General features: G+C 58.6%; 1 protein-coding gene across 1 annotated transcript in view; it reads right to left on the bottom strand.

Annotated features, from left to right (window-relative positions):
* Positions 1-648: 648 nt before the first annotated feature.
* Positions 649-24,490, bottom strand: part of HDAC7 (histone deacetylase 7) — a 38,395-nt gene continuing 14,553 nt past the window's right edge. The window contains 24 exon segments of the mRNA XM_058822080.1: positions 649-1,761; positions 2,253-2,391; positions 2,917-3,001; positions 3,109-3,242; positions 3,606-3,724; positions 3,980-4,077; positions 4,550-4,669; positions 4,895-4,982; positions 5,120-5,175; positions 5,880-5,987; positions 6,889-6,938; positions 7,134-7,254; positions 7,757-7,890; positions 8,490-8,697; positions 10,102-10,311; positions 11,110-11,318; positions 11,868-12,066; positions 12,593-12,709; positions 13,109-13,218; positions 13,979-14,101; positions 14,866-14,981; positions 15,224-15,335; positions 16,112-16,202; positions 17,821-18,011. Coding sequence (XP_058678063.1) covers positions 1,716-1,761; positions 2,253-2,391; positions 2,917-3,001; positions 3,109-3,242; positions 3,606-3,724; positions 3,980-4,077; positions 4,550-4,669; positions 4,895-4,982; positions 5,120-5,175; positions 5,880-5,987; positions 6,889-6,938; positions 7,134-7,254; positions 7,757-7,890; positions 8,490-8,697; positions 10,102-10,311; positions 11,110-11,318; positions 11,868-12,066; positions 12,593-12,709; positions 13,109-13,218; positions 13,979-14,101; positions 14,866-14,981; positions 15,224-15,335; positions 16,112-16,202; positions 17,821-18,011 — 2,984 coding nt within the window. The 3' untranslated portion in view covers positions 649-1,715.

Raw genomic sequence — 24,490 nt, 5'->3', positions numbered from 1 at the left:
CCCTCTGTCCCCAGGGCAGGGTCCCCTCTGTCCCCAGGGCTGTGTCCCCTTTGTCCCCAGGGTTGGGTCCCCTCTGTCCCCAGGGTTGGGTCCCCTTTGTCCCCAGGGCTGGGTCCCCTCTGTCCCCAGGGTTGGGTCCCCTCTGTCCCCAGGGCTGGGTCCCCTTTGTCCCCAGGGCTGTGTCCCCTTTGTCCCCAGGGTTGGGTCCCCTCTGTCCCCAGGGCTGTGTCCCCTCTGTCCCCAGGGTTGGGTCCCCTTTGTCCCCAGGGCTGGGTCCCCTCTGTCCCCAGGGCAGGGTCCCCTCTGTCCCCAGGGTTGGGTCCCCTTTGTCCCCAGGGCTGTGTCCCCTTTGTCCCCAGGGCTGGGTCCCCTCTGTCCCCAGGGCTGTGTCCCCTCTGTCCCCAGGGCTGGGTCCCCTCTGTCCCCAGGGCTGGGTCCCCTTTGTCCCCAGGGTTGGGTCCCCTTTGTCCCCAGGGTTGGGTCCCCTCTGTCCCCAGGGCTGGGTCCCCTCTGTCCCCAGGGTTGGGTCCCCTTTGTCCCCAGGGCTGGGTCCCCTCTGTCCCCAGGGCTGTGTCCCCTCTGTCCCCAGGGTTGGGTCCCCTTTGTCCCCAGGGTTGGGTCCCCTTTGTCCCCAGGGCTGGGTCCCCTCTGTCCCCAGGGCTGTGTCCCCTTTGTCCCCAGGGCTGGGTCCCCTCTGTCCCCCAGGACAGGGCTGCTCCTGGGGAAATGGGAAAAGGGAAACTGGGATGGAACCCTTGGGTTGGAGGCTCTGGATCTGCCCCTGTCACCCCAGGGCGGGGACAGGGATGGGACCGAGGGGGTTTGGGCACCCCTGGGGGATCCCCGGTGGGAACTGGGGAGCCCCGTCTGGGGAGGGGCTCAGGGGCTGGATCCACACCCAGCCAGGGCCTCGGGGGGCTGGAAGGGGCTCGAGGCACCTTGGCAGGAGGGGAAGGTCCCCAAAATTGCGCCGGGACGAGGAGTTGGGTTCACATCAGGGCTGGCAGGGTCCATAGTGCAAACTGGGCAGCGAGGGCAGGGGGGACCCCCGGGCACTGCCCACCCCTGGCCTCGCTCTGCGCTCACTGGGAGGCTCCAGACATTCCTTGGGGGGCTCCAGACATTCCTTGGGGGGCTCCAGATCTTCCTTGAGGGGCTTCAGACATTCCTGGGGATGCTCCACATCTTCCTTGGGATGCCCCAAACCTTCCTGGGGATGCTCCAAATCTTCCTTGGGATGCTCCAAACTTCCTCAGGAGCTCCAAATCTTCCTGGGGATGCTCCTGAGCACCTGGTCCCATCCCTACCGCTCTGTCCCTGTGCCCAGCAGGGCAAGGGGAGCCAGGGAGCCTCAGGAGAGGGCACAGAGATCCCATCCCATGGAGCACACCCCGGGATGGTTGGGTTTCCATATGGGAGCCGTCCCCAGGGTGGTCCGAGCGTCCATCCCAACGTCTGGCCCTTCCCCCTGAGGAGGGTCCGGGATGGGGGATCAGTGCCGCAGGGCTGGGGGGCTTCACCCCCATCGAGGGGTCCCAGAATTGGGGAGGGGGCTTGGGCACAGTCCAGGCTCGGGGCTCTCCGTGCTCCCGTCCTGCTGGATGTAGGAATGTCCCTTCCAGGAGTCCAGGCCCGCCCAGGGCCTCGGGAGCCAGGGGGACAAACGGGATCGGGATCTTCGGGGGCTGCGGCCACGCCGGGAATGTCCCCAAGGGTCACTGGTTCATGGGCTCCTCCTGCTCCATGGGCTCCTCCTGTGCCCTGCGGGGGAACCGGACACGTGAGGGGCCACATGGGGACAGTGACACAGGGAGGGGACAGGAGGGGGACCCTGCTGGCAGGAAGGAAGGTTGGGTTTCCAGGCAGGAAGGTTTGGTTGGGTTTCCATTTGGGATGAGCCCAACACAGGTTCTCAGGAGGGTTTGGTTGGGTTTCCATTCAGGATGAGCCCAGCACGGGGTTCTCAGGAGGGTTTGGTTGGGTTTCCATTCAGGATGAGCCCAGCACGGGGTTCTCAGGAGGGTTTGGTTGGGTTTCCATTCGGGATGAGCCCAGCACAGGTTCTCAGGAGGGTTTGGTTGGGTTTCCATTCAGGATGAGCCCAGCACAGGTTCTCAGGAGGGTTTGGTTGGGTTTCCATTCAGGATGAGCCCAGCACGGAGTTCCCAAGAGCCCAGAACCTCACCCATGGTGGGGATACTGCCCTGCCCCGCTGCCACCCCCCTGGCACAGGGCAGTCCCAGCAATGTCACCTCTTCTCCACCATCACGGCCACCGAGAGCGACGCCAGGGCCGTGACCGTCTCCACCTCGTCGGCCTCGTGGTGCTGAGCCTCGAGGAAGGAGCAGCCCAGCTTGGAGGCGAAGCGCTGCACGGCCACCCAGTATCTGCCTGTGGGAGGGGACAGCGGGGCTGGGGACACTGGGACAGGGTGTCCCAGGACAGAGATAGCCCAGGACAGAGATGTCCCAGATGAGGGGTGGCTCAGGAGAGGGGTGGCACAGGACAGGGATAACTCAGGTTGAGGGTGTCCCAGGTTAGGGGTGTCCCAGGAGAGGGGTGGCCCAGGACAGGGATAACCCGGACTAGGGATGGCCCAGGTTAGGGGTATCCCAGGTTAGGGGTGGCCCAGGTTAAGGGTGTCCCAGGTTAGGGGTGTCCCATGACAGGGGTATCCCAGGACAGGGATATCCCAGGTTAGAGGTGTCCCAGGACAGGGATAACCCAGGTTAGGGGTGTCCCAGGACAGGGGTGTCCCAGGTTAAGGGTGTCCCAGGTTAAGGGTGTCCCAGGTTAGGGGTGTCCCATGACAGGGGTATCCCAGGACAGGGATATCCCAGGTTAGGGGTGTCCCAGGACAGGGATAACCCAGGTTAGGGGTGTCCCAGGACAGGGGTGTCCCAGGTTTCCACTCACTCTGGACCTGGATCACGGCCTCCAGGGAGCGCACGGCGTTGGCGTTGGGCTTCTGCCTCAGGCTGTCCTCGGGGAGCGGCTCGGGCTGCGGGGCACAATGGGGGACGTGGGGAGGTGGTGGCATCGGGGGACACAGGGGGTGGTGGCATCGGGGGACATGGGGCAGTGGCACCGGGTCAGTGCCAGTCTCACCTCGTGGCCCAGCAGGGCGGACACGCAGGCCTCGGACGCGTCACAGATGGCCGTGAGGTCGTGGCCCCCCTCCAGAGCCAGCACCACGGCCCCCCCCGCCAGGCTCATCAGCTGCTTGGTCATGTAGCCAAAACCTGTGGGACACCAGGAATGTCACCTCTTCCTACCCAAACCTCTGGGACACCAGGAATGTCACCTCTTCCTACCCAAACCTCTGGGACACCAGGAATGTCACCTCTTCCTACCCAAACCTCTGGGACACCAGGAATGTCACCTCCCTGTGCCCAAATCCGACCCAAAATCTCCGTGGCTCCCCCAGGAGTGGCCACCCCTTCCCGGGCGACCCCAAAGGAGACACCTGACCCCAAAGGGGACACCCGACCCCAATGGGGACACCTGACCCCAAAGGGGACACCCGACCCCAGTGGGGACACCCGACCCCAATGGGGACGCCCCACCCCAAGGGGGTCCCAGCCCCCTCCCAGCCCCCTCCTTACACTTGGCAGAGACTTTGTAGCCTCCCAAGGGGGGCGGGTGCCCCTCGGCTGCGTCGAATCCGGCCGACACCAGCACCACGTCGGGGCAGAACTCGTGGGCAATGGGCATCACCACGGTCCTGGGGGAAAGGGGATGGGGAGGGAGGTCAGCCTTGTATGGGGGAAAAGGGTGGGGAATGGGGTCACCCTTATATGGGGGGAAAAGGGATGGGGAGTGGGGTCAGCCCCACATGGACAGAAAAAGGGGATGAGGAGCGGGGTCAGCCCCACACAGGGGATGAGGAGCAGGGCCTGCCCCACACGTTGTAGGAAAAGGGGATGGGGAACGGGGTCAGCCCCACCCAGAGCACGGCCCACGGGCATGGGGACAGTACCTGAAGGCAGCCAGGTACTCGGGGTCCCCCATGGGGGGGTCGAGCCCCCCAGCCCAGGCCACGTTGACGTTGAAGCCCTCGCCGGGGCCAGCGCCCACCTGAGAGGGAGCAAGGACAGGGTGAGGGTCCCAGATCTCTGCCCTGTACCACAGGAGGGTGTTTGGGGGTCCCAATCCCCTGCCCTGTACCACAGGAGGGTGTTTGGGGGTCCCAATCCCCTGTCCTGTGCCACGGGAGGGTGTTTGGGGGTCCCAATCCCCTGTCCTGTGCCACGGGAGGGTGTTTGGGGGTCCCAATCCCCTGTCCTGTGCCACGGGAGGGTGTTTGGGGGTCCCAAGCCCCTCTCAGCATTTTGGCGTTCCTGGCCCCCCTCCCCAGTGCCACAGCAGGGTCAGGACCTGTGGGATTTTCCTGCCTTTCCATCCATCCCCATCCCTGTGCTGGGTAACCCAGGCAGGGTCAGGGGTGGGAAAGGAGCCCCCAGGGCCCTGTCCCCGCTCAGCCCCCGTGTCCTGCTGTGTCCTGCTGTCCCCGCTGTCCCCGCTGTCCCCTCTGTCCCCTCTGTCCCACCTCATCAGCAGCCCCGCTGCCCGGGAAGAAGTTGCCGTCGTCGTGGCGGTGCAGGGAGATGTAGAGAACCTCGGGGTCCCTGTAGAAAATCTGCTGGGTCCCGTTGCCGTGGTGAACGTCCTGCAGGGACACCCCCAGAGAGGGTTCTGGCAGCTGCTGGGCGGCCCCAGAACCCCACAGAGCCCAAAGCAGCCGGGGCTGGGTCCCCCAGGGCAGGACCGGCTCCTGCTCCCCAATCCTGAGGGGTTCCAGCCACGCTCCCACAAGAGCTGGAGCAGGAACTGGCCCTGGGGACATCCTGGGGACGCCCTGGGGACATCCTGGGGACATCCTGGGTACACTCACCCAGTCCACGATGAGGATCTTGCTGAGCTTCCCCTTCTGCTGCAGCTGCCTGGCAGCGATGGCCACCGAGTTGAAGAAGCAGAATCCCCTGGCAAGAGGGGTGGGAGTCACCTCGCGCCCTTCCCGAGCTCCCCCCGGGCAGGGGTGTTTCCCAGGGGGGGTTTTGGGGTGGGTTTGAGCCCTGGAGGTGCTTTTGGGGCTCCCTCAGGGAGGGAGGGGCCTTACATGGCTGTGGACGGATCCGCGTGGTGTCCGGGCGGCCGCACCACGGCAAAGCCGTTCTGGGGACAGAGCAGAGAACAGGGCAGGGCTGCCACCCCGGGGGACACACAGACACTGTCCCCAGTGCCACAGAGCCCAGGGACCCCTGGATGCGGGGGGACCTCACTCAGGGACTCCTGGCCATGGGGTGACAGCCCTGGGACCGTCAGCTGTGGGGTGACACAGTCCTGGGACCCCCAGCTGTGGGGTGACACCACTCAGGGACCCCAAACCATGGGGTGACACCCCCAGGGACCCCCTGGCTGTGAGGTGACAGCCCTGGGACCCCTGGCTCTGTGGTGACACCGCCCTGGGACCCCCAGCCATGGAAGACACAGCCCTGGGGACCCCCTGGCTGTGAGGTGACAAGCCTGAGACCCCCAACTGTGGGGTGACACCACTCAGGGACCCCAAACCGTGGAGTGACACAGCCCTGGAACCTCTGGCCGTGAGGTGACACCACTCAGGGATCCCTGACCATAGGGTGACACAGGTCTGGGACCCCTGGGTATGGGGTGACACAGCCCTGGGACCCCCAAATCACGGGGTGACACAGCCCTGGGAGCCCTGGTTCTGTGGTGACACCACTCAGGGACCCCTGACCATTGGTGACACCCCACACCATGGTGGGACACAGCCCTGGGACCCCTGGCCATGAGGTGACACCACTCAGGGACCCCAGACCATTGGTGACACAGCCCTGGGACCCCCCAGCCCCTGCTACCTTCAGCTCCCTGGTGGCCACCTTGAAGGCCAGCTCGGTGACGCTGCCCGCGGCCCAGCGCGCGGCGTTGGACGAGTGCAGCTCGTTCCAGATGGTGTCACTGTCCACCTGCGGAGGGACACGGGTCACAGGGGGACACAGCACAGGGGACAGCGGCCTCACCCAGCAGGGATCGGTGTCCTGTGCCAGCCTAAGGTGACATTGGCCACCCCACGCTCTCCTCCCTGCCCAGCGCCCTCCTTTACCTGCTTTATCCCATTTTAGTGTTTAACCAAACACCAGCACCGCGTCAGAGCCGGGGAAGTCAGAAATCTCTTCAGCTGAGGCTGGGTGAGAGCTCCCCGTGCCCAGGGGGGCACCCAGGAACAGAGCAGGGAAAGAGGCAGAGCAGGGAAAGCAGAGCTGGAGCCCAGCAAGGAGAGGAGCAGAGCCAGAAGAGGCAGCGAGAGGAGCCCTGAAAGAGAGAGACAGGAGAGGGACAGGGACAGGAGAGGGACAGAGACAGGAGAGGGACAGAGACAGGAGAGGGACAGGGATGGGACAGGGACAGGGACAGGGACAGGACAGGAGGAGAGAAGGAGGCAGTGAATGCAGAGAAACCAGGAGGGACAGCTGGGAATGGAGAGGCCTCAGAAGGGACGAGCTGCTGTCCCAGTGTCACTGCTGCCCCTCCTCAGTGGGGACCCCCTCCTGCCAGCCCCCCTGGATTCAGGATCCCTCTCCAGAGTGGGATTCTCAGACATCCCCAAGGACCCCGAGCTGCTCTGATCCCACACCTCCATCAAACACCCCCACCCAGGCAGCCCAGGGGCTTCGGGAGCTGCCCCGAGATCCTGAGGGGCCAAAAACGAACAGCCCTGACCAAAGGGCAGAGCAGGGACCCCAAAACCTGGATCAGGGATGGAGCAGTGACCCCAAAACCTGGATCAGGGATGGAGCAGTGACCCCATAATCCAGAACAGGGATGGAACAGTGACCCCAAAACCCAGATCAGGGATGGAACACTCACCCCCACCCCTCCACAGGGCAGCATCACAAACGTCCTCTGGGACAGGATCCCTGTGGAGAGAGGGGCCAGAGGGGACTCAGGGCTGGGCAAGCAGGACCAGGGTGGGACCAGGCTGTGCCCAGCACCCAGGGGAGCTGCTGGGGGCCAGCCCGAGGTGGCGCCCACCTGCTCAGGGTGGCACCCACCTGCCCAGGGTAGCACCCACCTACCCAGGGTGGCACCCACCTGCCCAGGGTGGCACCCACCTGCCAGCTTGCCGTTGTCCAGTTTGAGGCGGTTCAGGGGGTTGGTGCCGTAGAGCAGCACGTGGCGCTCGCTGTGCACGCACTGCAGCTCCTCCAGGGTGGCCTTGCGGCCCCGCAGGCACTGGGGGACACGGCTGTCACCGGGGGGACACACGGGGGATCCCCCCCATCCCCCTGCAGGACCCCCGGGGCTGGAGCACCCCCAGACTGCAGTCAGGGAGCCAGAGCCAGCCCAGAGCTGGGTTTTACTAGGCTGGGTTTGGTAAAGCTCGCTGGTTTGGGGGGATCAGCCCCTCCCTGTGCACAGGGTCCAGCTGAGCCCAAATGCCAGGGGGAGAGGGGCAGAGCAGGGAAACAGCCAAGGACATGGGGACAAACTGGGGGAGGAGGGGAGGGATGGGATTGGGAGGGATGAAATGGGATCAGGAGAGATGGAATGGGTTCAGGAGGGATGAAATGGGATCAGGAGGAGTGGGATGGGATGGGATCAGGAGGAATGGGATGGGATCAGTAGTGGAATGAAATCAGAAGGGATCAGGCGGGATCAGGAGGGATGGAATGGGTTCAGGAGGGATGGAATGGGTTCAGTAGGGGTGGAGGAGGGCCCAGCCCTCTGAGCTCACCTCGCAGCGGCTGCGCAGGCCCCGCTCCTGCAGCCGGGACCAGATGCTCTGGATCCTGCCTGCGTGCTCGGGGTGGTTGCTGTTGTCCCCGCAGGAGCACTGGTGCTTCAGCATCACCGAGTCATAAACCAGCCCTGCCAGGCACCGCCAGAGCTGCACCCTCAGCACCTCTGCAGGGGCTCCGAGACCCCAAATACTGACCAAAATTCCCCCAAACCACAGGAGACTGTGTCCCTAAACCACAGGAGATTCTGTCCCCAAACCACAGGACATTCTGCCCCCAATCCTGGGAGATTCTGTCCCCAAACCACAGGAGATTCTGCACGCAAACCACAGATTCTACCCCCAAACCACGGGAGATTCTGTCCCAAAACCACGGGAGATTCTGTCCCCAAACCACGGGAGATTCTGCCCCCAAACCACGGGAGATTCTGTCCCCAAACCACGGGAGATTCTGCCCCCAAACCACGGGAGATTCTGCCCCAAAACCACGGGAGATTCTGCCCCTAAACCATGGGAGATCCTGCCCCAAACCCCAGGAATGCAGCCAGGGCCCAGGTGGGCAAACCCTGCCTGGAAAAGCCCCCCAAGATACAGAGAAGGGCCCCCCCCAGCTCTCTCCTGTCACTCCCAACTCCAGGACTGACCCAGATCAATGTGGAGCCACCCCAGGACACCCCCAGGTCCCCTCCTGTCCCCGCCCAGCGGTGACAGCCCCGCAGTGTGACCATACCTGTGGTGAAGTGTGGCTTAGGCTGCTCCTGCACGGGCAGCGCCAGCGCCTTGGTGTCCTGGGCAGGGAGGGACACGGTGGCCGTGGCCGGGGACGACTGGGCCCGGGACAGGGGCCGGTGGCCGGGGGGCAGCACGGGGGGGTCGGCCAGGGGCTGGCGCTTGAGGAGCTGCTGCTGCACCCGCTGGAAGGAGTCCCACAGCAGGGCCTGGGGACAAGGACGGCGTCAGGGGACGGGGGACAGTGTGCCCAGCACGGGGGACAGGGGACAGAGCCGTGCTGGGTGTGTGCTGAGCGGGTCCAGAGGCTGCAACGGGCTCGGAGCCGGGACAAGATGGGATGGGACAAGTAGGACAGGACAGGATGGGACAGGACAGGACAGGATGGGACAGGACAGGACAAGCAGGACAGGGCAAAACGGGACAGGATGGGACAGGACAAGGCAGAACAGGATAAACAGGACAGGACAAGCAGGACAGGATGAGCAGGACGGGACAAGCAGGACAGGACTGTCCTAGCATCTGCTGCTCCCTGCCGGCTCAGCCCCGCAGTGACAGCAGCGATGGGACAGAGACGGCAATCTGGGCACAAAATCTGGCAATTTGGGGACGAAGCCTGGCAATTCATGGAAGATGCCCGGCAAAGCGAGCACAAAATTCCAGCAATTTGGGGATGATGCCCGGCAATTCGGGGACAAAGCCCGGCAATTCGGGGACAAAACTCAGCAATTCGGGGACGATGCCTGGCAAGGTGAGCACAAAATTCCAGCAATCTGGGGACGATGCCCGGCAATTCGGGGACTATGCCCAAAATGTGAGCACAAAATTCCAGCAATCTGGGGACGATGCCCGGCAATTCGGGGACGATGCCTGGCAAGGTGAGCACAAAATTCCAGCAATTCGGGGACAAAGCCCGGCAATTCGGGGACTATGCCCAAAACGTGAGCACAAAATTCCAGCAATCTGGGGACCAAGTTCCGGCAATTCGGGGACAAAGCCCGGCAATTCGGGGACTACGCCCAAAACGCGAGCACAAAATTCCAGCAATCTGGGGACGATGCCCGGCAATTCGGGGACTATGCCCAAAACGTGAGCACAAAATTCCAGCAATCTGGGGACGATGCCCGGCAATTCGGGGACAAAACCCGGCAATTCGGGGACTATGCCCAAAACGTGAGCACAACATTCTAGCAATCTGGGGACGATGCCCGGCAATTCGGGGACTATGCCCAAAATGTGAGCACAAAATTCCAGCAATCTGGGGACGATGCCCGGCAATTCGGGGACTATGCCCAAAATGTGAGCACAAAATTCCAGCAATCTGGGGACGATGCCCGGCAATTCGGGGACTATGCCCAAAATGTGAGCACAAAATTCCAGCAATCTGGGGACGATGCCCGGCAATTCGGGGACAAAACCCGGCAATTCGGGGACTATGCCCAAAACGTGAGCACAACATTCTAGCAATCTGGGGACGATGCCCGGCAATTCGGGGACAAAGCCCAGCTGTGCTGACCCCAGCGGTGGCCGCCGCTCCGCCCCAGTCCCAGTGAGCTGCCCGGGCTCCAGGCAGGCACAATCCCGCGTCCCCAGGGCTCCCCTCCCTGCCGCACCTGCTGCAGGACCAGCTCCTCCTGGGGCTGCCCCATCTTCTGCGTCCTCTCGGCCTCCTTGCCGCTGCTGCCGGGCCGGGCCGGCTCCACCCGGGCCCTGCCGGGCTCTGCAGCCTCGGCCGCCGCCTCCGGGAGGGTCCCCTCGGCCTCCATGTCCTCCGCGGACGGGATCTGCCGCAGCCGGGGCTTCTCGCTGGACTTGGCCATGCGCTGCAGCCGGGGCGTGGTGAGAAACACATGGCTAGGAAATTCCTCAAGTCTAACACACGCTCTAATAGTATATATTTGTATATAAATTCGCAGCGTATAAATTTTTGTATGTATTTGTTTGTGTATATGTATATATATATATGTATATGTGTGTGTATATATGAATGGATATATATTTTTATATATTTGTATATAAGGAGATTAAAAATACTGACTTAGAGATGTTGTAGAACAAGACATTGTTGAGGTAAAAATGAAACTAAAAACAAGTTTTAAAAGATTGCTATTTCATATATTAATAATATATATAAATTATATATTATATTATAGGTAATATATTGTCTATTGTATGTAATATGCAATATATAATTTATTATATGCAATATATAATATATTGCCTATAATATATAATATATAATATATAATATATAATATATTATATATAATATATAATATATAATATATAATATATAATATATAATATATATATTGTGTGTTATACATTATATATTATCTCCTAAATATTATACATTCTGTAGTCTATATTCTATATTATTACATATTATATATTATATATAAAAGTTATATATATAAATTTTATATATTATAATGTATTATAATATATATTATAAATTTCATATAAATAAAATAAAATAGAACTTTTAAGGCAGAATTTAGTCCTTCTTCTTCACCTTTTTCACAGGTTGAAGCAGTATTTTGTAATTAGATAAAAAGACACATCCATGAATTTTTTTCCCTACATTTTTGTTTCCGTTCTCTTTTCCCGGCGGGTCTCACCTTGCCCAGGTGCGTTTGCTGCTTGAGCCTCTCGAGGAAGTGGGCGTGGTGCTGCTGGAAGAGCAGGTGCTGCTGCACGGCCCTGGGGCTGGGCGGCAGCGGCTCCGAGCGAGTCCTGCCCAGCGGTTTGTGCTGCCCGGGCAGTGCCAGGCGCTCCGCGGGCACCAGCGACGGGGCGAAGGAGAAGGGCACGGCCCCCAGGCCTGGCACTGCAGGGACACGGCCGGGTGGCACAGCGATGGGGTGCAGTAAGGTTAGAAAATATAAAGATGTCCAATATATTTTAAAAATTAAATTTAAAAAAATATATAATAAAATAATATAAATAGCAATAATATATTCATTTATATTAATAGCAAAATGTCAATAATATAAAGGTATATTATTTTATTTATATTATACTATATTTATATGATACTATATATTATACTATATTTATTATACAATATATTATACTATATATTATTCTATAGTTATATTATAATATAATGATATATAAATAATAATATAAAATAATAATTAATAAAATATTAAAAAAAATATCAAGAAAGGCCTCTCAAAATCAGGCCTTCTCTGGCTGATTTTAGAAGTAATTTCCTCTATGCCAAGCCAGCATTTTGCAGTTCCCATGCGACAGCAATCCTGTTGTGAGCAGTTTGTTAAGAAAACCAATCTATTCCCAGCCTGGGTGCCACCGTCACTGTCCTGTCACTGTCCTGTCCCTGTCACTGTCCCCACATCCCCAGGCAGACACTGACCCGCCACCAGCGGCGCGTGGGTGACCGAGGGCTCGAGGATGATGACGGGCTGCAGCCGGGGGGACAGGGCGCTGCCGGCCTCGTGCTGCTCCAGGCTGGCCGGGATGAAGACGGGCGGGTGCGAGCCCGGGAGCACGGGGCCATTGAGCACCGGGACCCGGTGAGCCAGGCCGGGCAGCGCCCGGCGCTCCGCGTCACCCTGTGGGGACAGGGACAGGGACAGTGATGGGACAGGGATGGGAGCACGGGGCCATTGAGCACCGGGACCCGGTGAGCCAGGCTGGGCAGCGCCCGGCGCTCGGCGTCACCCTGTGGGGACAGGGACAGGGACAGTGATGGGACAGGGACAGGGTGGGACAGCCAGCCCATTGAGCACTGGGACAAGGTGAGCCAGGCTGGGCAGTGCCTGGCACTCCGTGTCACCCTGTGGGGACAGTGACAGGGATGGGAACAGGGATGGGACAGGGACAGTAATGGGGACAGGGACAGCGATGGGGACAGCGATGGGACAGAGATGGAGCATGGACAGGGAAAGGGTCAGGGATGGGGAAAAGGACAGGGATGGAGACAGGGGACAGGGACAAGGACAGGGACGAGGACAGGGACAGACACAGGGACACGGCACCGGGAGGGCACAGGATTGTCCCCACCGTGCCCGTGGGCAGCACCAGCAGCCCAAACCCCAAGGGAAGGATGCAGAGCTGGGGTCCAGCCCGGGCACGTACCCTGGCACCGGTGGTGGCCGGCAGCCCCAGGGTGATGGCCGGCAGGGAGGCCGCGCTCTGCAGGGCAAACTGCGCCAGGGAGCTCTCCTGCATCAGCAGCCGCTGCGCCAGCGGCGTCTGCAGCAAACAGGAGCCGTCAGAGCCCTGATCCCAGCCAGGAACTGGGACAGGGACAGGGGACAGCCTGGGGACACCCAAGGGACAGGACAGCAGAGGGGAAATGCACCCTGAAGGAGGGTGGGTGTGGGAGAAGTGATGGGCTGGGGAGGGCATCCCAGAGCAGGGAATGCCAGGGCATGCCAGGGCATCCCTGGGCATTCAAGGGCATCCCAGGGCGTCCCAGGGCATCGCAGATCATCCCAGAGCATCCCAGTGAATGCCAGGACATCCCAGGGCACTCCAGGGCATCCCAGGGCAGCCCAGCATGCAGAGAGAGGCAGCTCCGGGCAGGGGGCTCAGGGCTGGGGTGGTGCCCTCCCCCTGAGCCCACAGGGGTCCCCAAAGCCCCGGGCTGACCTCGTGGGCCCCGCCGGGGGCAGCGGGCAGCGCGGCGTGCTCGGCGGGCAGGCTGTCGTTGGGAGAGCTGCAGCCGGACACGGGGGTGCTGCTGCTGCTGGGGGACGAGTCTGGGGGGGAAAGGACAGGGGGTGAGGGCACAGAACGCCCTCAGCCCCTCCAAGCTCTGCCCCCCACCCTTCTGGGGCTGAATCCCCCTCGGAGGGCAGCACTCCATGGTGGGAGCCCTCCACGCCGGATCTGGGGCAATTCCAGCCCTGCAGGTCCAGCCTGGGCTCCAAAAGCAGCGGGAGCAGCTGCAGCAGCACCTCCCAACCCACAGCAAAACCTCCCAGCTCCCCCAGGCCACACCAGCCACCTCCTGGTCCCTCCATCCCACACCAGCATCTCCTGGTCCCTCCATCCCATACCAGCACCTCCTGGTCCCTCCAAACCACACCAGCACCTCCTGGCTCCCCAGTCCCAAACCATCCCAGCCCAGCCCCTGAAGAGCACACACCAAACCCTGGTGTCACCGTCCCCACACAGAGGTGACACAGGAACTGTCCCAGCACCCTGAGGAGGACACACCAAACCCTGGTGTCACCGTCCCCACACAGAGGTGACACAGGAACTGTCCCAGCACCCTGAGGAGGACACACCAAACCCTGGTGTCACCGTCCCCACACAGAGGTGACACAGGAACTGTCCCAGCACCCTGAGGAGGACACACCAAACCCCAGTGTCACCGTCCCCACACAGGGGTGACACAGGAGCTGTCCCAGCGCCCTGAGGAGGACACACCAAACCCCAGTGTCACCGTCCCCACACAGGGGTGACACACGAGCTGTCCCAGCCCAGCCCAGCCCCGAGGTGTCCCCAGGGCCTCACCGATGGCGTCGGGCGGGCGCCTCTTGAGCGAGGGGGGGGCGCTCTCCTTACGGGTCAGGGGGTTCTTGCGCCGCTCCAGGCACTTCCTGGGCTTGCAGCGAACCTTCAGGTTGGGCTCGGACGCTGCGGGGACAGGGTCAGTGCTGGCCCAGGCTGGGCGGGCTCTGTGGGGCCCGTGCCAGCTCCAGATGGGGACACGGGGACAATCCCGGGGGTCTTTAGGGACATGGGGACATTTCTGAGGCCTTGAGGGACACGGGGACATCGCTGAGGCCTTGAGGGACACAAGGACGTTCCCAAGGCCTTTGAGGGCACAGGGACATCCCTGAGGTCTTTAGGGACATGGGGACATTCCCGAGGCCTAAAGAGACATAGGGACATCCCCAAGGCCATGAGGGACATGAGGACAATCCCAAGGCCATGAGGGACACAGAGACATTCCCGAGGCCTTGAGGGACACAGCGACAATCCTGAGGTCTTTAGGGACACGGAGACATCCCTGAGGCCAGGAAGGACACAGGGACATCCCTGAGGTCTTTAGGGACGTGGGGACATTTCTGAGTCCTTGAATGACCTGGAGACATTCCCAAAGGTTTGAGGGCCACAGGGACATTCCTGAGGCCATGAGGGACACGGGGACATTCCCAAAGCCTTGAGGGACATGGGGACACCCCTGAGGCCATGAGGGACACGGGGACATTCCCAAAGCCTTGAGGGACATGGGGACACCCCTGAGGCCATGAGGGACACGGGGACATTCCCAAAGCCTTGAGGGACATGGGGACACCCCTGAGGCCATGAGGGACACGGGGACATTCCCAAAGCCTTGAGGGACATGGGGACAACCCTGAGGCCATGAGGGACACGGGGACATTCCCAAGCCATACCTGTTTTCCGCAGCGGGAAGTGCTCGGGGGTGTCCAGAGAAGTGCTGGGCACAGGGGACAGGAACGTGCTGAGCATGGCAGGGGAGGGACCCTCGGGCTCCAGGGGCTCCAGAGACCTGCAGGGAGAAGCCAGAGCCCCTTCCCAGCCGCCCTGGGGCAGGTTTGGGGCAGAGGCAGCTCCTTTTGGGGGCAGCTGCTTTACCTGTGGGGCAGTTTGGGGCAGAGGCAGCTCCTTTTGGGGGCAGCTGCTTTACCTGTGGGGCAGTTTGGGGCAGAGGCAGCTCCTTTTGGGGGCAGCTGCTTTACCTGTGGGGCAGTTTGGGGCAGAGGCAGCTCCTTTTGGGGGCAGCTGCTTTACCTGTAGGGCAGGGCTGCAGCGGGGGCATTGCTGGTCCTCTCCAGAGCCGCCTGCTGCTTCTTCAGGATGACCTCGGCCAACTTCTGCTTCACCACCGTGCTGGCCACGGCACCTGCACGGTGACCACGGTGACCACAGTGACCCCACGGGGCTCAAAGCTGCTCTGAAGGGTCCCTGTGGGCAGGAGTCCAACCCCAGGGCTTGGGGATGGATGAGCACCCCCGAGGGGCACAGCTGGCTCTGCACCCATTGCATCTGGCTCTGGCTCTGCTCCCACCCCGTTCCCCGTCTCTCTGTCCCAGCAGGAATGCTCTGTTCTTACAGCTGGACACTATGGATCTGTGCCGGCATTCAGCACCTCTGAGCGCGAGTTAATTAAGTGTTTAGTAATTAATCAGCTGCGATGTGGAGCCCTGCGCCTCCCTAAATCGGGAGCGAGCCCCCGGCGGCTCCTCCAGCGCCGGCACCAGAGGGCGCCGGGAGACCGCGGCTGGGAGGGGCTGCAACCCAAATTGAGGGGCTGCGAACACAGATTGGGGGGCTGAAAACTCAATCTGAGGGGCTGCAAACCCAGACTGGGGAATGCAAACCCAGACTGGGGGATGCAAACCCAGATTGGGGGGATGCAAACCCAGATTGGGGGGCTGAAAACCCAGATTGGGGTCTGAAAACTCAATCTGGGGGGCTGAAAACCCAAACTGAGGGCTGCAAACCCAAACTGGGGGGCTGATAACCCATTCTGGGGGGCGGATAACACAGCCCGGGGGTCCCAGCAGGGTTGCAGCCCCACTCTGTGGATGTTCTCTCACCCCCTTCCCCCAGGGGAAGGCAGAGCTTGGTCTGGCTAAGGGCAGAACCCCCCAAGCCCCCTCCCCTGACCCCTCTTACTCCTCTTGCTCTTGTCCTTGTTGAGGATCTGGCGCAGCTCCTGCTCCTGCTGGCCCGGCTCAGCCTCGTGGTGCGGGGACTCCATGGCCACCTGTGGGACAGGGACATGGAAACGGGACCCCATAACCCCCCAACCCCTCCATGGCCACCTGTGCGACAGGGACATGGAAATGGGACCCCATAATCCCCCCTCAGAGCCCTCTGAACCCTCCATGGCCACCTGTGGGACAGGGACGTGGAAACAGGACCCCATAAACCCCACCTGAGCCCTGTGAGCCCTCCATGGCCACCTGTGGGACAGGGACATGGGCACAGGACCCCATAACCCTCCCTCAGCCCCACCTGAGCCCTGTGACCCCTCCCTGTCCCCAGGGGAACTCAAAGCCAGCCCTGATTGTGTCCCTTGTGTCACTCAGGCTCACTGGAACGTGTGAAGTTGTTCCATCACAACAAACCTGACCCGTTTTGGTCTCCAGGGACGCTTTGCTCTCCCTGGGGACATTGTAAAAGTCAAAACCTGTCTGCTCCCACTCGCTGCCTCCTCTCGGGGTGTTTGGGCACGTCTGCCGTGTTGCAACGCGGTAAAAAATAAAAATTTTGTTGAGTACAAAATGGGGGGGGAAAAAGTCTATGACAGGAGGGAAATCCCAGCTGATCCACAGAACTGACTCCTGCCCTGAGCCTGGAGCAGCCCTGGGGACAGGCAGGGAGGGATTTCAGTGCCTGAAGATGGTCACAGGTCCCTGGATGTGGTCACACATCCCTGGGCATGGTCACAACTCCCTGGATGTGGTCACAACTCCCTGGGCATGGTCACAACTCCCTGGGCATGGTCATGACTCCCTGGACAGGGTCACAACTCCTTGGATGTGGTCACAAGTCCCTGGGCATGGTCACAACTCCCTGGACACTGTCACACCTCCTTGGACACAATCACAACTCCTTGGACACAATCACAGCTCCCTGGGCATGGTCAGAACTCCCTGGGCATGGTCACACCTCCTTGGGCATGGTCACAGCTCCCTGGGTATGGTCAGAACTCCCTGGGCATGGTCACAACTCCTTGGATGTGGTCACAACTCCCTGGGCATGGTCACACCTCCCAGGACGAGTCCTCCCACTCGCCTCCCTCTGAAGCCTCTCAGAGGAACCATCCCTGCCAAATCCCACTGCATTCTTGTGCCAGTGAAACCTGGCAGTGAATTCCTTTTCGGGGCAGGAGCTGAGCTCGGTGACACCTCCCAGAAAGTGTCAGCGAGTGCCACCTCCCAAGTGCCACTACCCTGGCCCCAAATTGGGCATCCTGGCCCCAAACTGCGCATCCCAGTCCCAAATTGTGCATCCCAATCCCAAACTGGGCATCCTGGTCCCAAACTGGGTGCCCGGCCCCAGTTTGGAACTCGGCCTGGAATTGAGACACCTCACCCTCCACCTGCCTCCCCAAGCAGCCTCCTTGCGTCACAGAGCTCCCTGGGCTGGCTGGAAACCCCTCCAGATGTTCCAGCTCAGGGAAAAGCAGCAATTCACCTGGGAATGCTATTTTGGCATTGGGATTTCCAGCCTTTTACTCCAAATCCCTGCCCAGAGAGGGGAACTCAAAGCCAGCCCTGATTATGACTCTGGGAGCAAAATTCACCCTCCAAAGTGCCCAATCCTGCCCCAAACCGTGCCAAGAGCTGGGTGTGTGCCCCCCCTGCACCATCCCATACCCTGACGTGCTGGTGGGCGAGCTGCTCCACTTGCTGTTGGTGCAGACTGGCCAGGAAGAGCTGGTGCTGCAGCTGCTGCTGCTTCAGGGCCAGCAGCGCCGTGTCCTGGGGCTTGAGCAGGCGCTGCCCGATGCGCAGGTCCATGGGGACGGCCTGGGGCACCCGCGGCGAGGGGCACGGGCTCACGGCAGCTGCGGGGACACAAAGGGACACGGCTGGGTCAGGGAGCTGCCACGGAGCATCCTCTGCATGCAGAGCCTCCCTCCCCTGTCAGCTGGGGAAGAAGGTTTCTGGAAGGAGGATTCAGGGTGCTGCAGGTGCCTCTCCCTGGTATTGTGGTTGAGAAGGGGTCTGGAGTGAAGATGTTCCTGCAGAACCTCCCTGAGGGGTGAAATCAAAACAGTGCCCACTGGGGACACCAACACAGTGCCAGTTACATCCCCAAACCAGTGCCAGTTACACACCTGAAATTGTCTGTTACACCCAACACAGTGCCAGTTACACACCTGAAATTGTCCATTACACACCCAAAACAGTGCCAGTTACACACCTGAAATTGCCCATTACATACCCAAAACAGTGCCACTTACACCCCAAAACAGTGCCAGTTACACACCTGAAATTGTCCATTACACACCCAAAACAGTGCCAGTTACACTCTTGAAATTGCCCATTACATACCCAAAACAGTGCCACTTACACCCCAAACCAGTGCCATTTACACACCTGAAAAGGGGTGGGAAGGGATTTTGGGGAAAAAAGGGGTAGGAAGGGATTTTGGGTATGCAGAAAGGGGTGGGAAGGGTTTGGGGCACCCCCGGTGAAGGAGGGGCTGCTCCAGCCACCCCCAGGAGGGAGCAGAGCCCAGGGAAAGCTCAGGGAATCTCTCTCTGCATCATTTGCTTCGGTCCCTACAAAAACAAACGGCGAGGTGGCAGAAACGGAGCAGGGAGGGATGGATGGGGGCTGCTGGGGGAGAGGCAGCAGCCAGAAAAACAAAACAACAACTCAGCACTCGCCTGGAGCACACAAAATGTCCCGTGCTGAGCGCCAGGTCCCAAATAGAGGATTTGGGCATGGCCAAATCCCAAAAAAGGGAATGTGGGTGTGCTGAACCCAAATAAGGAAATGTGGGTGGGTTAAACCCAAATAAGGAAATGTGGGTTGAGCTAAACCCAAATAAGGAAATGTGGGTTGGGCTAAACCCAAAAAGGAAATGTGGGTTGGGCTAAACCCAAATAAGGAAATGAGGGTGGGTTAAACCCAAATAAGGAAATGTGGGTTGGGCTAAACCCAAATAAGGAAATGTGGGTGTGCTAAACCCAAATAAGGAAATGTGGGTTGGGCTAAACCCAAATAAGGAAATGTGGGTATGGCTAAACCCAAATAAGGAAATGAGGGTGGGTTAAACCCAAATAAGGAAATGTGGGTTGGGCTAAACCCAAATAAGGAAATGTGGGTGGGCTAAACCCAAATAAGGAAATGTGGGTAGGGCTAAACCCAAATAAGGAAATGTGGGTGGGGCTAAACCCAAATAAGGAAATATGGGTTGGGCTAAACCCAAATAAGGAAATGTGGGTTGGGCTAAACCCACATAAGGGAATTGTGGGTAGGGCTAAACCCAAATAAGGAAATGTGGGTGGGGCTAAACCCAAATAAGGAAATGTGGGTTGGGCTAAACCCAAAAAAGGAAATGTGGGTGGGCTAAACCCAAATAAGGAAATGTGGGTTGGGCTAAACCCAAATAAGGAAATGTGGGTGGGCTAAACCCAAATAAGGAAATATGGGTAGGGCTAAACCCAAATAAGGAAATGTGGGTGGGGCTAAACCCAAATAAGGAAATATGGGTTGGGCTAAACCCAAATAAGAAAATGTGGGTTGGGCTAAACCCACATAAGGGAATTGTGGGTAGGGCTAAACCCAAATAAGGAAATGTGGGTGGGCTAAACCCAAATAAGGAAATGTGGGTTGGGCTAAACCCAAATAAGGAAATGTGGGTGGGCTAAACCCAAATAAGGGAATTGTGGGTACGGCTAAACCCAAATAAGGAAATGTGGGTTGGGCTAAACCCACATAAGGGAATTGTGGGTAGGGCTAAACCCAAATAAGGAAATGTGGGTGGGCTAAACCCAAATAAGGAAATGTGGGTTGGGCTAAACCCAAATAAGGAAATGTGGGTGGGCTAAACCCAAATAAGGGAATTGTGGGTACGGCTAAACCCAAATAAGGAAATGTGGGTTGGGCTAAACCCACATAAGGGAATTGTGGGTAGGGCTAAACCCAAATAAGGGAATTGTGGGTAAGGCTAAACCCAAATAAGGGAATTGTGGGTAGGCTAAACCCAAATAAGGAAATGTGGGTTGGGCTAAACCCACATAAGGAAATGTGGGTAGGGCTAAACCCAAATAAGGAAATGTGGGTGGGGCTATACCCAAATAAGGAAATGTGGGTGCAGCTAGAGACCAAATAAGGAAATGTAGGTGTTGCTAATCCCAAATAAGTATTTAGCCATGCCCACATCTCATTATTTGGCCTTAGCTCTGCCCACATTTCCTTATTTGGGATTTAACCCCCTGTGGGTGTGAGAGCCCTGCACGTGGCACCTCCTCAGGGATGCTCCACAGCCCTCAGCTCTGGATGCCCCTGGCACAGCCCCTCCTGCCCCAGGAGCTGTTTGTGACCTCCCCATGCAATTTGAGCTCATTTGGGGTTTTGCTGCCGGGCCCGGGGCCAGCAGTTACAGCAAACAACCAGAGCCACCAGGACACATGGCTGGGACTGGGATGCACAGTTTGGGATTGGGATGCACAGTTTGGGAGTGGGATGCACAGTTTGGTACTGCAAATCTGCAGGGCCAAGAGCCCATCACACAAACCACCCGTGGGCCAGCAGCTGCAGATCCAGCCCGTGAATCCTCCATGGGAAGGGGAGGCTGCGCTACGGAGCCTCCCTGCAGTGCCCGGCCATGAATGAGGGCTCTGTGCTCCAGCCCCGTTAGCAGCACTCCTTACCAGCATTTTCCAGGCTGCCGGCTCAGCACGGAGCAGGGAACGCAGCCGAGGGGCCACGGGCTCAGACAGACACAGAGGGAGGCTGGGGAGCCCCACTTTGCCCTGCAGCACCCCCCAGACTCCTGAGAAGCTCTGGGACAAGGAAAATTTGGTGACAGCAAGTTCCCCAGGCTGGGGGTGGCAGTGCAGGGCTGGTGACACTGGGGACACCACCACGCCGCTCCCAGCCAGCCATCCCGGAAAAGACAAAAAAAATCCAGCACAGAAATCTTTGCTTTGGCATTTCCTGATTGTTTTTAAAGAGGCAAATCAGCCCTCAGCAGAGCTGGGCTTGCATAAGGGGGAAATAGAGCAGAGAGGCAAACAAAGCAGGGCAGGAAGGTTAGTGAGGAGCAAAGCAGTGGCATCCCAGCTCTGCTGTTCTGGGCATCCCTGCCTGTATTCCTATTTATCCCTGCCTGCATCCCAGTCTATCCTTGCCCTCATCCCTGTTTATCCCTTCATGTATCCCTATTTATCCCTGCATGTATCCCCACCTGTATTCCTGTTTATCCCCACCTCTATCCCTGTTTATTCCTGCCTGCATCCCAGTCTATCCTTGCCTTCATCCCTGTTTATCCCTGCCCTCATGCCCACCTGTTATCTCTATTTATCCCTGCCTAAATCCCTGCCTGCATCCCAGTCTATCCCTGCCCTCATCCCTGCCTGTATCCCTGTTTATTCTCACCTGTATCTCTATTTATCCCTGCCCTCACTCCAGTCTATCCCTGCCCTCATCCCTTCTCTCATCCCAGTCTCTCCCTGCCCTCATCCCTATTTATCCCTTCCCTCATCCAGTCTCTCCCTGCCTTCATCCTCACCTGTATCCCTGTTTATCCTCATCTGTATCCCTATTTATCCTCACCTGTATCCCCATTTATCCCTGCCCTCATCCCAGTCTCTCCCTGCCCTCATCCATGCCTGTATCCCTATTTATCCTCACCTGTATCCCTATTTATCCTCACCTGTATCCCTATTATCCTCACCTGTATCCCTATTTATCCCTGCCCTCATCCCAGTCTCTCCCTGCCCTCATCCATGCCTGTATCCCTATTTATCCTCACCTGTATCCCTATTTATCCTCACCTGTATCCCTATTATCCTCATCTGTATCCCTATTTATCCCTGCCCTCATCCCAGTCTCTCCCTGCTCTCACCCCTGCCTGCCCACAGCTCGCTCTGAGGTGGAGCAGCAGTTAAATCCAGGCTGGGTTTGTTTGTTTTTTTTTTTTTTTCAATAAACCATCTTCTTTTATAAAAGCCTTTCCCATCTTATGCTGATCTGCTGTGAAAGGTTCAGAGTTCAGGCGGGTTGAAGAATGCGGGTGATTAAAAACATTCCTCTCTAATAAAAGGGAAAAGGTCTTCTCCAGAGCCCTGCACAGAGGAGCAGGAATGAGCTGGAGGGAGGGAGCTCAAATTAAAAACACTTAAACAAGAAACCACACCAAAAGGAGCGTGTTGAAAGAACACCATGATCACAAAGGGAGAACTCCAGAAATAGGAAATCCTGGAGCTGGGGTGCCTCATTTAACCCTGCTGGGCCCTGGGGTGCTGGCTTTGATTAGAGACCAAACCCTGCTCCCCAGAAAGAGAGAAAATCACCAAACCCACCCACTTCTGAGGGGACAGTGCCACATCCTCACAATGCCCACACATCCCTTTGTCCCCTACCTCCATCTCGTGTGTCCCCAAGGGGTTTCCTGGCAGCATCCCACAGAATCCCAGCGTTTGGGGCATTTTCCTCTTTCCTCTCCTTAGCACAGAGATCCGGGGGTGGGAGTTCCAGGGGTGGGAGTCCCAGGGATGGGAGTTCAAAGGGTGGGAGATCTGAGGGTGGGAGCTCCAAGGAAAACAGCTCCAGGGAAAGCAGCTCCAGGGAATGCTGCTCCAGGGATGCGAGCTCCAGGGAAAGCAGCTCCAGGGGTGGGAGCCCCAGGAAAAGCCCTGCACCCCCTCAGCTGTCCCCGCACGCAGAGAGCTCCGGCCACGTCCCGCAGGAGCCATAAGGGAGCAGATGATGCTCGGGGAAGATGTAATGTTTGGAGCAGCCGGGTGCCAAGTTGTGATAACTCTTTCTGGAGTGGGAGTTTCAGGGGCTTTACGCCTCAGCCAGATGTGGGTGGATCCCTCCCCTCCCCACCAGACAGCAAATTCCTGCTCCACAACGAGACAGGGGCTGATGCTGCTCCAAGAAAAGCCCCATGGAGAGTTTTTCCACCAGGGTAAACCCAAATTTTTCTGCTCTGATTCTTGCAAACTTCCTTTTCTGCAGAAAGTTTCCAGAAAAAAAAATTTAAAAAAAAAAAATTGAGACAGACAATGATTAAAGTTTGGCAAAGTCACCAGAGCAGCACAAAACCTTTCCCACAACCAAAGGCACGAACCAGGATCCAGCCACACACCCAACCACGCCGTGCACCTGTGAGCAGAGCAGTTATTTAGCACAAAAATGGGAATTTTCCCTGCTGGAGCCTAGAAACGAGCTGCACATCAGGCCTGGGGAGGCAGATCAGGGCGAGATGCTTCCTCTGATTGCTCTCCCTGGTTATTTGCAGCTCGTGACCTTTGAGTCAGACATTTAATAGCCCTCCAAAGAACTGGAACTTTCTCCCCACCAATGTGCACATTTCCTTCTGAAACTCATGGCTCCAGAACCCAAAAACCTCAGGGCTGGTCCAGAGTCCTGGGACAGGGAGGAAACACCTTTGGGCCTGGATGTGCTGCTGGTTTCAACACTCCCTGCTCCAGCCCAAATCCCGGTTCTGCTGTTCCCATCCCATCCGAGGGGACCACGCTGCTCCTGCAGCATCCAGGGAAGGATTCCTGGGCCAGGCACAGGGAACCCTTCAGGGCTAAATCAGACACTCCTGGAGGAGAGCCAGGTCTGTGTTCCAAGGCAGGTTTCCCACATGCTCTCAAATCCATCAGGCCCTGGAAGGGTTTTGCCTCCAGGGCGAGGGTGGTGCAGAGGATCCCAAGGTAACCCCACATCCAGAGTTACCCTAAACCTGAACAGTGGACACAAACTTCACCCCAGGCACTGCCAAAACCACCAAACAACCTCTCTCCTGTTCCTTCCTGCTCCCGGAGGAGCTGGAGAGATTTGCAGGAGCTCCCTGGATGTAGGGATGAGCTTTGGAAGCCTTCAGAGCAACCAACCCTAAACGTGCTGAGGTAAAAACCCCCCAACAAAAGATTTTGGGCCAAAATTTGAGACCTCAGGGATATCCAGGTACTAAACCACAGGAAATTCTGGGCACAGGCAGGATGGAGCTGCCTCACGGGTCCCACAAAATGCGGTTTGAGCGTGGGCAGCCCCAGGGAGCAGGGGGATCAAAGGGCTCACTCATCTCCTGCAGCCGCAGCCGGGCCGGGGCAGAGCAGGGCCGGCGAGCGGCTCCATCCCCACCGCAGCCCTGGCACAGCTGGAAACCTCTGGCAGTCATTTCCTGCCCCCTGCCACCCCCACGGGTCACCCAGCCCATCCCGGAGAGCGGAGGAGGGAGAGGAGGGAGAGGCGTCCCCAGGAAACCTCGCAGCCACCGCGGCTTCCTGAGGAGCACCGGGAGCGCCGCGGCCACGGCGCTCTGTGAAGGGAGACAAGGCGGCCTCAAATC

This window comes from Ammospiza caudacuta, chromosome 31, assembly GCF_027887145.1.
Source record: "Ammospiza caudacuta isolate bAmmCau1 chromosome 31, bAmmCau1.pri, whole genome shotgun sequence".
NCBI classification, from domain to species: Eukaryota; Metazoa; Chordata; class Aves; order Passeriformes; family Passerellidae; genus Ammospiza; species Ammospiza caudacuta.
This window is presented reverse-complemented; position numbering and strand designations above follow the sequence as displayed.